This window comes from Hippoglossus stenolepis, chromosome 7 (assembly GCF_022539355.2).
Source record: "Hippoglossus stenolepis isolate QCI-W04-F060 chromosome 7, HSTE1.2, whole genome shotgun sequence".
Classification (NCBI taxonomy): domain Eukaryota; kingdom Metazoa; phylum Chordata; class Actinopteri; order Pleuronectiformes; family Pleuronectidae; genus Hippoglossus; species Hippoglossus stenolepis.
Genome location: NC_061489.1, coordinates 376,490 through 392,102, shown reverse-complemented (window position 1 = coordinate 392,102; position 15,613 = coordinate 376,490). Strand labels below are relative to the sequence as shown.

Genomic DNA, 15,613 nt, shown 5'->3' with positions numbered 1-15,613 from the left:
TGCTTTCCTGTAATTTATCAGGCTATCTTTCCAGGATAGGTGAAAATCATCTTGGTTGGTGTAACACCACCTCCTCTCCAGCTTCCGTGATGTCTGTTTTAAAACACTCATTTGAGAATTATAAAAGGGAGCTAATCACCTCTGATTTACTTTCTTCTTTTTCAGCGGGGATACAGTGTCTAGGGTTATTCGTAATGAGGCTGCTGTTCTATTAACAAAGTTATCAACTAGTGTGGGAGTGGAGTTTGGATAACTTTCCTGTATTGTACTGACACATGGCTGTGAAGTAAATGTCGCAGGATTAAATTCTTTAAATTAGTTTACAGTACATTGTAATCAATAATTGTACATTTAAATGTGATTAAAAAATTGTCAGACAGAAGAGTTTGGGGGAAATATTATTACATTGTCAGAACAAGATCAAGAGTGTGTAAAAAACAATTCTATTAATTAAATGCTGAACTAGACTAAGACTGTCATTGGCAACATCTACATGAATGTTGAAATCACCTACTACTATGATTATCAGTGTTAAGAACTAGCTCAGATAAAAATTCAGAGTAAGGGGCAGGTTGACGATATAATAACCAGATTAACTGGTTTATGTGATTTCAGGCTTGGATGTACCAGGCTGATGAGGAGATCTTTAAATGAGCTATAACTTAGGTCGAGGGTTGATAGATAAGTAAAATTTAAAGATTGCTGTGAACCCAGCCAGGTTTCAGTGAGATAAAGTAAAACTGATGGTCAGTAATCGGATCATAAATGAGTCGGGATTGACTGCACTAGATATTAAATTAAAGATATTCAGATCATTGTCAGAAGATGAGAATAAAGAGAGAGCAGCTCTGTCAGGTCTCACTCGGCCTCCTCCCAACTTAATTCTACTGTGGAAACTCTTAGTTATCACGTTTGTCCCGGGTCAAATTTATCACTATGATTATTTGATTATATAAAAGAATTGCGTAGCTTATTTATGATAGTCCCAGAACCTGAGGGGAAAGTAACACACACTGACTCCGCTGCTCTCTCTCTCTCTCAAAGACTCAGCTGACGTCTCTGACAAATGATCACTGTCAGTGGACTTAGTGGAGCTGTGTATAGCTCCCTGGTGCCTGCCCCGGACTTGGTGGCGCTGTACCCCTTCTCCCTCGGGCTGTGGAGCAGCCATAGACTGCTTGCGTCCGTAGCCAGGGACTGTTTGTTTATTTATCGCAAGTCATATCGTTATCGCATGTCACATGTTTTTCCTAATATCGTGCAGCCCTCGTTTGAATGTATACTCCTCTCCTGTTTACTTTTGATTTCATTCATTTAGGTGTTTGGGGGCAGACACAGTTTGTGTGAGCCCTGCTAGGGCTGGAATGGCTGGGAAAATGTGATTTTTGAACGCCTTAGGATGCTAGAAGTCTCACCAAATTTGACACAGATCTCAGGTTGGGTGAAAAAGCACAGTGCCCCCTGAAACATAGACATCACCAACTATAAGATGCTCAGATGGGATCCTTAAGCTTACCTTGACATTTTTAAACCATATTTTAAGTTTTTTTTTTGTTGGACAGGAAGTCTGCCATTTTCATTTCCTGTGTCACTTTTCATTTTACAAACAAGTTTTTGAGGTCTTAAAGGGATATTTCACCCAGAAATGAAAGTTCTCTCATTATCTACTCACCACTATGCCGTTGAAGGGTGGGTAAAGTGTTTGAGTCCACAAAACACTTTAGGAGCCTCAGGGGTAAACAGTGTTGCAGCAGAATCCAATACGATTGAAGAAATTAGGGACCAAAGTTTCAGACATAATAAAACAACAGCACAAGCACAATAAAACACAACATGCCTGCATACTGCTCAAGTGGTGTCTGCAAGCCCCGACATTTCATCGTTCTACTTCTGCAATCTCCGTCTGTAACAGTCCATATTTTATTGCTTTATTATTGACAAACCACTGTAGCAGCAACCAGCCTGGACAAAAAGCAGAAGTTTATGAGCTAATCAACCATGATCCAGGTTGTAAGGCATCAGCGGCAAAGCCTGAGATCAATGAAACAAGAGGCACTGACAAAGAGGAAGTAAAGGGCTTGGCCCCCAAAAACGGCTGTGTTTCCCTTCCCATCACTCCTTGTTCACTGTGGCGTTACGGCTGTGCAGTCTTTCTGTATGAACTATCCCTTTAAGCATGCATGAAAACTGACGAAACTTTGCACAGATGTTTTTAGTAGTAATTTCTTTGATTTGATATCACAATTGACCATAGACGTGTCACTGCAGCTCAATAGCACCCACAAATACTTTTATAAAATTCCAATGAGTAGCGGGATTGGAAAGCTCATGAAACTTTGCACATTCATCAAGATTTGCTCAATTTAGTTTGTCTCAGTTTGTCCTTTGCCACAATGATATTATAGCATTATAATAATTACCCTAACAAAGAGCAATGAAATTGTAATTAAGAATACACAGTCTGACATTTGAATTAGAATAAAAAATATTTTAATATCCTAAATAAATAAAACATAAATATAAAAAACCACACACCACCAAAATTTTGAATAAAATGGACTATCTGGCTCTGTCAACAAAACTGCACTTGAATAAATATTTAACATTTGGAACATTTTGCCCCCTCCCAGTCATTCAACAGATGGGTGGGTGGAGCCTGCCATGCACAGACAATCGCCACCAAACCTTTTTACTATAAATATTGGATCATTAAAATGAAGATCAATTTTAATCAGAGGATAGTTTTTTAAAACCCAGCCCTATGTCCAACCAACAATTCAGAAATCAGGAAATTTTGATGGGGCAATGAAATAAAGAACAGAATAAAGTTGACTCACACTCAAGCAATTGTTAAATACTCAACAGTTCACACAGAGACAATGGTCTTCTTTGGTATTCACTAGGTTTATCACGAGCAAACAACAACAGAGGAAACAATGATGCATCTTGATGTATTTCAATGTATCACATCCACAAATTCCTATATTACTGCACATGGCTGCTTTTTTATGAGTTAATATTAGTTAATAAAATCAGTCAAATATGAACTCTTTTTTTATTTAAAACGTGCTTTAAAAAGTATTACAGACTGTTACTGTTATTACAAGTGTGCTGTAATTTACAAAAAAGGTTTTCAATTTATAAATCAACAGTAAGTCTGTGACAGTGGGCAGTGCACTCCACACTGATTTCACATTCATTCAGTTTAGACTTGTGTGCGGCACCTAAGGCTTAAAAGAACAAACTTTGATTATATTTACTCTATGAAGATGGCCCTGCCTGGCCCCCCCTCAGCAGCACCACTGCACTGAGGCGCATTACTCTGCTGGTCAACAAGTGACTCTGCTCCTCTGATGTTTTCTAATCATCACACTTAGAACTGATCTTTATAAATACCTGATGAATTAATATTTATGTTCCTGGATAAACAGGGCATTGCTTCTTCTGCAACAATGGAGTTAAAACATGCGCTGTGTCTAAACCCTGATGTCCTGACTGTGCGCATCACATTACGTCTCGTGTTGTTAGCAGGTTTAAACATGTGTCTCTAAACTCTAGAGCGAATCAAACCAACACAAAGTAAACGTCAGTCCTATATGTGTCCTAATAACTTGTAATCAGCGATGGTGTTTGTTGAAGTGTAAAGTGAGCCCAGGTCAGAGGAGTGAGGAGGATGCAGACTCTGACAGAGACTCTGACTCAGGACGACCGGATCTTTAATGAAAGTCTGTCCTGGTCCTGAAGCAGCAGTGTTATAATTATTTAGCGACGGGACATCACTAAAAACAACATGAATCATTATTTTCTGTCTCTGCATCGTTGCAGAGTCGTCCATGTCGCGATGCATCTAAGAATCAAGAAATGTCCACCGCTCTGTGCTCATCACTTTGCAGGAGACGTGGAGGGAGGGAGGGTAGAGACTAAGTCTAATTTCCCGACCTGATATTTAGATTTTTTATTATCATATATATATGTTGACAGGGAAGCTGTGCACAAACAGGAGTATAATATTCATTTATAAAAAGAAAAGAAAAGAAAAAGCACCCCAGGGCACTTTATCTTGAGGAAGAAAAGAGGCAGGCCCCTTTGATGTCGATGTGTGCACGTGTATGGTTGCAGAGTAGAAGTTTGCCTGCCCACTTATAGATCCTGGCTTTTAAGAGAGGGATTCTAATCTTAATATTCTTATTTAGCAGTTAAATATTGTGGTAAATGTGTAATCATCTGTTGTTTTTTTTACATTCTAGCCTGTAAAACAGACAGAGAGAGTAAAGCTTCTTTCAGACATGCACTGAACTCTGCAGTTAAGGACGGGCACGTGTGAACCCAAATGTCCTCGCCTGAATAATGCGGAGTATTTGATGCTGTTGTGAACACGTCTATGCAGAGAACCTCTGGCTGTGTTTTGTATGTGTGAAAGACAGACTGCGTGTAAACCGTGTAGCCATGTCTCTGAATTTTACCCACAGGTCATGTTTAAAAACGGCTTAAGTGGAGAATACCATGTGTGCCCTATCTGCCCACAGCTGATGCCCATTTAGGGGAGGGGCCCTGTCTCCTGTAGCTGCTGCTGCTTTGTGTTGAAGCAGCAAGGCTGTGGAGAGAATGAATGGTTTGGGGGATGGGCATATCTTCAACCGGACTTTTTACTGTGAAAGGTTAGTTTTTTAAGACGGTTTGCAATATTCATAGATTGGGCCTTCATAATTATGATCTCTACATCTTGAATAGTTATATATTGTGTTTTTTTGATGTAATATAAAAATGCAATTGTTCTGCCTATTGAATTCAGTCCTGCAGTATTTAGTTCAGAGCCAATGTCTCTGAAGCACAAAGGTCAACAGTTCAGGGGTGGGGGAGGGGAGAGCACAGGCCAACCGCCACCTGCTAACTCTCCCCGAGTGCATAACATTATTCGACTTCATCTATATGTTGAAGTATATGTAAAACTGTCCACATTATGTACATTCTTGCGAATTTGAAATGAAAAATCTATTTTCAGACTTTAAATTTGGTTTTAATCTGAATATTACGTTAACTGCAGGAGTGAACTCCTAAAAATATTTTTAAAAACAAATGCAAGTAAGGGAGACTTTAAGGTGCACTAACAATGCGCTTACATATACTCCACTACTACATACTTATAATATACTTATACCTATGAAATATACCACTAATAGAGTACAAGTACATTTACATTAGTATATTTAATGCTTGAGCATTTATAATACACATAATTGTACTTAAAAACTCCTCAAAATGTATAAGGGAGATTATTACACATTACACTTGTATACTTAAGATGTGCTACTGATAGAGTATAAGTCCATTTACATTAGCACATTTTTAAATATTCTTTGAGCATTTCCAGGACTCATTGCATTACATTAAATTACATTTCATTTAGCTGACGCTTTTATCCAAAGCGACTTACAATAAGTGCATTCAACCATGAGGGTACAAACCCAGAACAACAAGAATCAAGAAAGTACAATTTCTTCAAAAAAGCAAAACTACAAAGTGCTATAAGTAAGTGCCATTTAAGTGCTACTAAATTGTTAGTTTTAAAATTGTATTCAAGGTATAGTCGGAAGAGGTGTGTTTTTAGTTTGCGGTGGAAGATGTGTAGACTTTCTGCTGTCCTGATGTCCATGGGGAGCTCATTCCACCATTTAGGACCCAGGACAAAAACAGTCGTGATTTTGTGTTTAGCTCGCAGTGAGGGAGCAACAAGCCGATTGGCATTACTTAACTGTTATCTGCTAAAATGTGAAGAATGTTACCAATACTATATACTTCCAATTATGTAAATTGTGCCTCATTCTGCTGTGCCACCCCTCACCTGAATCCTGTGGAGAATTTATAGCTGTGAACGTGTCTGTGCAGAGAACCCCCTGCTGTGTTGTGTGAAAGGCAAACTCCGGAGAAAGTCCAGACCCAACTCTCCGGAGATCCGCCGTAGGACATGTCTGAAAACGGCTTTAGTGTCCTTTGTCCTAAAACAACTAACATTGCAGTGGTGGAAAGGCACAGTGTGGAGGTGTGAGTTGAGCTTTATAGTCCCTGTGATGTCATGGCAGTAGGGATCCCCACAGGGGTCCTCTGGCGCTCATCTAATGGGACACCAGAGATTGGACTCAGGAAAAACGTCATACTCGGGTGTAAAATGCAAAGCCTGATGGGGGTGGGCACATTTCTGTCCTTTCTTTGTTTGGATTTTCATCTAATTTAGTGTATCAAATTGGGAGTATTACTTGGTAGTACTTGGGAGTAGGGTTGCAAAATTCCGGGAATATTCAAAGTTGGAAACTTTCCATGGGAATATACGGGAATTAACTGGAAATTTTGTGGGTAATTTATACTAACTGTATTTACCTTGTCATATACAGACATAAATATAAACATTTTGTTTTGTCATAAGCTGATTTGAGCCCTGAGGAAACTTTGGGCACTTGACTATATGCTTCTGCATCTTTGTGGCATTCTTAACATAGGTCTTTGCACAGTATTTGCAAATGTACACAGCCTTTCCTTCTACATTGGCTGGGGTGAAATGTCTCCACACATGAGATAGTGTACGTAGCATTGTTCTGTAGAATAAGATGAAAAAAAAGCTTGTAAAAAACACTAATGCAATGCCAGAGATATAAATAGTTAGCTAAACAATTGGAATCGTCTTTAAAAATATTTTACAATTGATGGATAAATGAATAGAAATAGGCTAGATGAACAGATGAACAATCCTCAATCAGCATGCTTATATATTTTCCCCAGTAATATCATCAAAACTTCCCTGACTAGTTCTTGGGCTAATGCAGTAGTGTGGCCTCAATAGCCCTGCTGTAGTGTGCAGGATGCTGGGAATTATCTGTGCATGTGATGGAAGAATGCACTGCACATGTGATGGAGAAATGCAAGTGCAGGGTTGAAATTCAACGTGCAGCGTGTGCTGCATTCCATACATCTTTAAAATAGAGTTTTGAATTATGTTTTTATTGCTCAGCGTTTAATTTGCGGTAAAACATTTTTTTCAAAATTCCCGAGCTTAACTTCCCATGGAAAGTTTCCGGAAATTTTCCGCCCCCTTTGCATCCCTACTTGGGAGTATATCTCCAAATGATATCTTCCCAGTTCACGCTGACTCCTGCCTGCCTGCCAAAAACAGTAAACTGTTTATGGATGGTGAGCTCCCACATATGCAGATAGGATATCTCCTGATGCTCATTCTGACAGTGACAGACTGTCAGTGTTTTTGTGTGGGAGAGAGAAAGGGAGAGCTAAGAGAAAGGGGGCCAAAGAGTGCTGTTCTTTTTTTAATGCCATTTGGTTCAACTTTTAGAATAAACTGCGGATCCCATTATGTTGTTATCAGCACTAACATAATGATGTTCTTGGATTTCTTGGGGCATGGGGGAAATAGGTGAGAGGGCAAGAGAGATCAAATCAATAACTATGCAGTTGAAAAACTGCTGTCACTAGACTCAGAACTCTCACAGTCTATCAATCATTTGCATCTGCTGTTCCTCCTAATTAAACTTGGTATATTACTATGCGGAAGAGTGAGTGTGTTTATCAGGATGAACCTGCCCTTTAGCCTAACTCAATGTTTCCACCTCTTTCTTTCTGCTTGGTCTTCTTCTAATCAACAAATTGGGGATGAAGAGGTATAAACAAACACTTTGTGTTTGTATATGTGCACGCATGCACACACACACGTGTGCAGATTGTCAGTCTGTCTGCATGGCATTGCATCGTTCTGGCTGGGCTGAAAGGCTGTTATGATGTAACTGCTAGTAATACCTCCAGACTGATAAAGAGAGAGACAGCTGGAGATTTTGAAGAGAGACAGAGAGGGGTTTGTAAAGGGGAGACAAAGGAGGAGAGAGCAGGAAAAAATGCGAAGAAACCGACCGTAGAGACAAGATACTATGAGAGTTGAAGTTTGTAAAAGAATGTACACACACTCCTCACTGGTTCATAAATCAGCTAATCAGTACCTGTGTACCTGCTTAGAAAATGCTATAACCCAACAGTACCCAGCACAAAATATTCCTTTTTATCCTTTCTCCAAAATTATTCCTAAGAAACTGTTTACAAGGAGAATGAAATGAACTATTCTGTAATATTCCAGTTTAGGAACATGTTGCTGGGCATACTCATGGATACGCCCTTTCTTACTTTATTTTATTATTATATTAACTGTATACCGAGTCAGACATTCCTTCAACCACTTAATTGAAATTATCGCATTCTGACATTTCTCACAAGAAAGAAATATGGGCTTTTCTTTTGGGAATGTATCTCCACCCCAACATTGCAAACTTTTGTCTGGTTATTTTGTGTATAACTCATAGAGCTTACCTTAAACAGGTGAGTCTGTGTGCTGCAAACTGTAACAAAATTCTAAAATAAGACATATCCTGAATTCACTACATTCATCTCCAAGACTACTCGAACAATATCAGTGAATTGGAAAAATGTTACTTTTCGAGATGTCAACTGAATTTGCTGTTTACATCAACCATATATAGTTCTGAACACAACAATTTCTCATTTTAGGAATAATAGTGGAATATTAGTGTGCATGTAAATATACTGAGTGTGAAGGAGGTAATAGAGAGGGACAAGACTTTTATTTGGTCTTTTTCCTTATTCATGATTAAGGTGCTCTGTGAAAATGACTGAGGTAGTTGTGTGCAGCAAGAGAGTGAGCTCACTTCCTGCCTACTTTCACACTACACAACTGACCAATTGCGGCATCTGAGACAATGTCTCAGGTGAGTGGGGCTGTAGGATTATTATTTTCAGAAAGTTACACAAATGGTTGGAAACAGTCCCCTAATTCTGCCATCAGAAATTGATTTTCAGATGCTTTGACATCTGAAATGCCCATTCAGGCTTGGTATTAATATCTGATTGATCTGATCACAAGTGGACAGCTCTAAGTACATGTGTGTATGCACCCAAATGTATCTTCAATGCGTCCTGAGTTCTGATCACTCAGATCACATTCAAAGGTGATCTGATATGCATGTGGCCACACTTCTTTGCTGAGTGAACACAATTGTGTCCTGGGCCACATGATGGACCACCTAGTCAGCTGATGTCCTCTGACATTCATTGTTTCGCAATGAATCAAACTTATTTTTATATTTCTTAGTGCACATACATTTATTTGTGTGTGGCCACTGTCACCACATAATGAGTGACAAAACAAATGTTGAATACATCTAACCTGGTTATATGTTGGTAATACTATGTGTACCTTTGACAGCACAGGTTTTACAAAACTTTTGGATTTTACACATGTTAATAATTTTATCAGTTAAAAGTCTTCTGAGGTACGACTGCTTGCAGTTTAATCTAATTACCTGTGAGAAATGCCTCTGCTCTAAATGCCTGTTATTATCTCTTGTTCTTAGGTGTTCCTACGCCAACAGAGGAGGTTTTGCACCACACACTAAGCATGCTGGTCCATGAGAGGAAGATCTACCCAACAACGGACGGATATTTTATTGTAACCCCACAGACTTACTTTATCACACCGAGCCTAATCCGAACCAGCTCCAAGTGGTACCACTTAGACGAGAGATCCATTGACCGACACCAGCAACATCAGCAGACACAGTGCACCTCACCTCTCTTTGGCACAGTCACCCCATCCCCTTCTGGAGGCGTGCGTGATAAAACACAGACTAAGACTAGCCAAAACCATAGTGCAGGAGTCGGCGCAGGTGGAGATTCCTTTTACAGCAACACTTACCGTGGAGACGACCCTCCAAGCCACCACACCAGCCTACAGTGCCGATTCCCCAAAGACCACCGGGAAGTGTACTCATCCCCACACCCTCCACAAACACCTCCCCAGCAAACAGGAGGCAGCACAGAAAAAAGCCGCAGCACCCTCGGGTTCACCTTCAAGACGGACACTCTAACCAAGCACAGAGGGGGGGGCAATGGGGGAGGTGGAGGAGGAGGAGGAGGAACTGCAGAGATTGAGAAACAAGCCAGTGGAGGAAGTGGCACAGGCAGTCGTAAGTTTGGTCTGAAGCTGTTCCGTCTGAGCTTTAAGAAGGATAAGACCAAGCAGTTTGCCACCTTCTCAGCACAGTTCCCCCCTGATGAGTGGCCACTCCGTGATGAGGAGGTGCCCAGCCAGCTGCCACGTCATGTAGAGATGGAGATTATCCGCAGAATCAACCCTGACCTTACTGTGGAGAATCTTGCGAGGCACACAGCTGTCATGAAGCGTCTTGAAGAAGAGCGTGCTCAAAGAAGTAAAGCCTCATCAGCCAATCAGAGCTCTAGGAGTAGGAGAAGTGGAGGTAGACACAGGAAGCAGTCACAGACCAAATTTAGCCGCTCACATAGTAAAACAAGGGCATTGCATGGTGAGCCAAGTGATGCATCCCACCTAGAGCTGGCTGACAGGGACTATAGAGCCTACTCATCCTCACTGGCTCGGTCACCAAGGGAACACGCTCTGGCCATGGAGCGACAGCGGGCTCGGCTTCACCTTGCACACAGCAACCCCAACATTCTTGACGCCTCTCACCTGCCTGTCACACCGGAATGGGATGTGTCTGGAGAGCTTGCGAAGCGAAGAACGGAAATGCCTTTCCCAGAGCCAAGCCATGGCCCATCAGCCCACCATTCCAAAGTCCACCGCTCACACTCGCACACCCAGGAGAGAAAATCCAGGAATGAAAGGAGTGACAAGGCCAAGGAACGTTCCAGATCCATGGACAATTCCAAGGGACAGCTCGGAGCAGGGTTGATTGCACCACCTGATTATTATGATGACCGGAACCGTTACTATACTGATGATGGTACCCTGCGAGCCAATCAGAGCTCTTCTCACTACTCTCGTTCCACACCCACCTCAGCTAAGCTTGCTGGGGATTCTCTGGGGTTGAATGGTGGTAGGAGCTTAGAGAGGAATAAGAGCAGGGACAACCTTCCAGCATACTCACCGAAACCCCTGCCCACTTCTGTTGCTCCTGATGATTACTTTCAGTGCTCTGGTTCCTCTGATGCTGTTCTCACAACAGCAAATCCACTGGGAACTCTGGGCAAAAGTAGCCATGATGGATTAAAAGTAGGTAACTCTAACAGGAAGACAGACAGACAGACACCCCACCTGACAGAACATAAGGAGGACAAATGGGTGGGACCTAAAGGTGGCAGCCTGCCTCCTATACCTCTCACTAACCCTGACCCACCCCTTCCGAATGGACGACCTCCCCACAGTGCCTCCTTTGGTCAGGAGAAACGTAAAGAGATCTTTAGTAAAGACACTCTCTTCAAACCTCCTCCTGGCCTACATTTGCCTGGCTACAGCTCCCTGAGAAAAACACCTGCCCTTGTCTCTTCTACTCTGTGCTCATCCTGCGATGTACTTGATTCCCAGGAGGCCTTTGATGCGCCCAAACCTTTGGTGGCCACAACATCTGCACCCCCACAGGGGATTGAACCCACGACCAGTACTGCAGAGGCATCATTTGACTATTACAATGTCTCAGATGACGATGAACTTGAGGAGAGTGGGACCAAAAGTCGAGGAGAGGACGAGAAGGCTGGAGGAGGCATTGTTGGGATGGGAGGGGGTGCAGCAGGTACCATGCAGTGGCTCTTGGAGAGAGAGAAGGAGAGGGACCTACAGAGGCGGTTTGAAAGAACCCTCACCTTCCCCAGTGCTAAAGAGAGGCTTCCAGAGTCCAGTCAGAACCAGCAGTCAGCCCACTCTGCTAGACTGGACAGTATGGACTCCAGCTCCATCACAGTTGACAGTGGATTCAATTCTCCACGGTGAGAACTTGTAGATACACACGCACACGCACACACACTTAGAACTGATACAGTAGGTTTTGTACCCTGCACTGAACATGCACATTTATCGCTGTAGTTTTTCATGTATTCATTTGAAGGGATTTCACTGACTGGTTTTGAGCAAAAGTTGGTTAATTTTTGTCACTCTCAGCATTAAATTGTTTTATCTGTTTTAAGGTAAGCTGATGATGTTTAGCCCCAGACAAGACTGCATTGGGTTTTGCAAGAACCAATCATGTCCCGTTCTCTGCAGTAGGGCAAAAAACTTTTAATGGGGAGTAGCTAGATTCAATGTAAGCGGACATCTGCCTCAACCAGTTGGGGTGATTGGAGAAAAGTTGGGGAGAGAGAAGAGAGAGAGGCCAGGAACAGTGGTGTAACAGTCATATTTAAGCTCTGTCAGAATTGTGGTTATAGTGAAAATTATACTGCTGATACTTATATATGTAGTTATTAATGATAGCACCAGTAGTAGTAATAATAATAATTGTGTTGACAGTGTTGTGTTCTATGTGAAAAACTGCCTCACATTTTTTATGTATATTAAAAAGGGTCACCCTCACCCCAAGTGGGGATGGTGGGTATGTCTTCCTCAAGCTTATATCCTTATATGTTTTTTTAAGTCTGTCTTGTGTAACTCATCCCCCTTCTGCAGGGAGGACCCCTGATTATCGGACACTGAGAAACAATACCAGCACTGTGCAATATTAATATTCATGTGTGATACTACAGTTTTTTTATTATGTTTAATATCATGTGCAATATTCCATATTACTTACTCCTATAATCATTACTTACTGCCACTTGAGTTTAGTATTAGTATCTTATCTTATCTTTGCCTGTTACATCCTCTTGTACATCCAAAAAATAGGCAGCATTATAGAACATGGAAACCACAAGCAAAAATTGGATAAAGCATTCAATGATGGACATAGTTTTTTCAGTTTTTTTGAGGCTGTAGAAAAGTGTTCCAATCCAGCTTCTCCATAGAAGTTAGGGTTAGGGGTTCTGGACTCCTATTGTCATTTCCCTATGCTTTATTTCCAGCAGAAGGGGAAGCTTTTAGTGCTTTCTTCAGTGTTGTTCAATTTGTCACTGAGTTTCTCTGTCTCTTAACAGAACAAGGGAGAGTCTAGCATCTAACACCTCTTCCATAGTGGAGAGTAACCGTCGTCAGAACCTGGCCTTGAGTCCTGGACACCTCAGCATCACTACTGGCAACGGTCCCCCCTTCTCCTTCCGTAACATCACAGAACCTACCAGCACCCAACCAGAGAAACTCCAGAAGCCCAGCGCCTGCCTTGCATCAATCACCAGCGTCTAGGGACAGAACTAAAGGCTGGGCAGGATGCTGAAATCCAATGGACAAGGGACAGAAAATTTAAGTTCCAACCCAGAGGACTGTTACACCTTAAGACGAACAAATGGATTTAGCCAGTGGCGCTGTGATAGGCCCACTCTGGAACTATAGCTGTTAAAACACACACACTCACACAAATAAACAGGCCACTGGGCAGTCATTGTACAGCCTCTTGTTTACACTGCTGTTATGTTCTTTCACATACATTGGCGTGTGCGTGCGTGTGTGTGTGTGGGGGGGGGGGCGCACTCTCTTGTACAGCTATCTTTGTGAGGACCAGTTTGAGTCTAAAACCAATGGAGTGAAGACATTTTGGGAAAGTGAGGACATTTTGGCCGGTCCTAACTTTGTGACCCCCCTTTAATGGGCTGTTTGGGGGTTAAGACTTGGTTTTTATTGTTAGGGTTAGAATTAGGTTTAGGTTAGGTTAAGGTAACCCTTAGGGTTAGGGTTAGGCATTTAGTTTGAATGGTTGGGGTTAGGGTAAGGGGCTAGGGAATGCATTATGCCATGAGTGTCCTCACTAAAATAGCTGTACAAACGTGTGTATGTGTGTGTGTTATATTTGTATAATCTGTAATCTCAGGTCATGTTTTTTCCACTCCCATTCTAGCTGCTCCAGATCAGTACATCGAACTCTGTGTGTCTAGGTGTACACATTTAAGAGATGCTGCTCTGCTGACCACTGTTACTAATGGTACACACACTGACACTAATCCAACTCTAACATTCTCCACTAAGAGGTACCCTGTAAGATGTAGCAAACAAATTCACATTGAGTGAATCATCCCTCCAAAATGCAAGGTTTTGGTGCTTAGACTTTTAAATTAATAACCTGTCACCAAGGCTTTACCCTCTGTAACATTAATGTGCCGATGCCCATCGGAACTGTGTAAACATTCTTTCCAGTTTTAACTTTAAATCTCCTCTAGCTTTACAGGCAACCTGAGGACCAGCTCCAGGGATAAGATTTTGATTTGAAATGATTTAATATTTTCCACATATCTGGCCCCCCACTTGACTGCTCATTCAACAAATGCAGCTGCATCATGTTTCAGCTTTCTGTTGGTTGCCAGAAATAATCTCTGCCATTCAAGCGAGTGTTCTAATGTTCACTGACAGATGTTTTCTCTACTGTACTATTGTAGCAGGCCAGGTGTGTTTTTAATAAAAAATCCTTTATTGGTTTCTCAGGGGAAATTCCTGTGTTACAGCAGTGCAGAGATGCAATTTAATTAATTCATAGGGTGAATTCGATATTAAATAACTATAGGAATTGTATTAAACAACTATATTCAATATACATTGGAAATCGGATATGGTGATCACAGATATAGTGATGAATCGTTTATATGCATCAAAAAGTTTGTGTTATATCTAGGGCTGTCAAAATTAACGCGTTCACACGTGATGATTAATTTGTGGAATTAACGCGATCATTTTTTTAACGCATTAATGCATGCTCAGAATGACCTGCTCCATGTACTCATATCCGCCCCCCCTCACTCGCTCAGAGCGACGCATGCAGTGAGATCAGAGCTCAGATCAGTACATGGAGTCACTTAGTGTTTGTTTGATTCGCTCCAGAGTCTATGAGGCTGCATTTAAACATCATGAAAATGACTCGTCAACATTTTGCGCTCAGTACAACACGAGACGTGACGCTCACAGTCAGGACTCAGTGTTAAAATGAGCGGAGCGACACACAGACATGATCCGACACCATTGATTCATAACCAAACAAATGACCGTACGTTTGTCAACTATGAACGTGAACGAGTTCAATTTTATCTGCATGAACTGAACTTGGAACTCGTTCTTTTTAAGTGTGAACTGGCTCAACACTGCTTCTACAGATGGGCTCAGATTCAGATTTCACATTCACATTTAATTGTGTAAAGGTTTGGTTGTTTGTTTGATTTAAAAAAGAAAACGTTTTATTCAACCATCCTATATTTGCTATAAAAAAAAAGAGGAAAGGCTAAGATGCCCCAATTGTTTAGGATAAAGGTTATGTTTGAGTGTGATTTAAAAAAAAAAAAAAGTTTGCTCAGAGGCATAGCAAAGAGACTAAGAATTTAATTATGGTTTGGTATCTTTTAGTTTGATTTTATTTTATTTTTCAATCTTAATTACTATCATTTGGACTTTAAAACAAATGTTAAATGTATATATCCGCTTTCTGTCATTTATCTTTCCGTTCCAACAACAATATACATAGAAAATGGGGATTTTGGGGGGAATTTAGAAATGGTGATTAATCGTGATTAATCAAAGCTACCCTGTGATTAATCTGATTAAAAATTGTAATGGTTTGACAGCCCTAGTTATATCTAATGACTCGCGGGCCGCGACTTTAGTTCACACAATTAACTTTATTGTGATGCACATAACTCCGACAGCTCTCTCAGAACAACAAACCCT

The 15,613-nt window shown here is 41.2% G+C and overlaps 1 protein-coding gene across 4 annotated transcripts in view; it reads left to right on the top strand.

The window, feature by feature from the left end:
* Nucleotides 1–13,359, top strand: part of LOC118112186 (storkhead-box protein 2) — a 56,114-nt gene extending 42,755 nt beyond the window's left edge. For all 4 annotated transcript variants that reach the window (XM_035161298.2, XM_035161297.1, XM_035161299.2 and 1 more), the window contains 2 exons: nucleotides 9,423–11,808; nucleotides 12,949–13,359. In XM_035161298.2, coding sequence (XP_035017189.1) covers nucleotides 9,423–11,808; nucleotides 12,949–13,153 — 2,591 coding nt within the window. In that variant the 3' untranslated portion in view covers nucleotides 13,154–13,359. The remainder of the gene's footprint in view (nucleotides 1–9,422; nucleotides 11,809–12,948) is intronic.
* The last annotated feature ends 2,254 nt before the right edge of the window (nucleotides 13,360–15,613 follow it).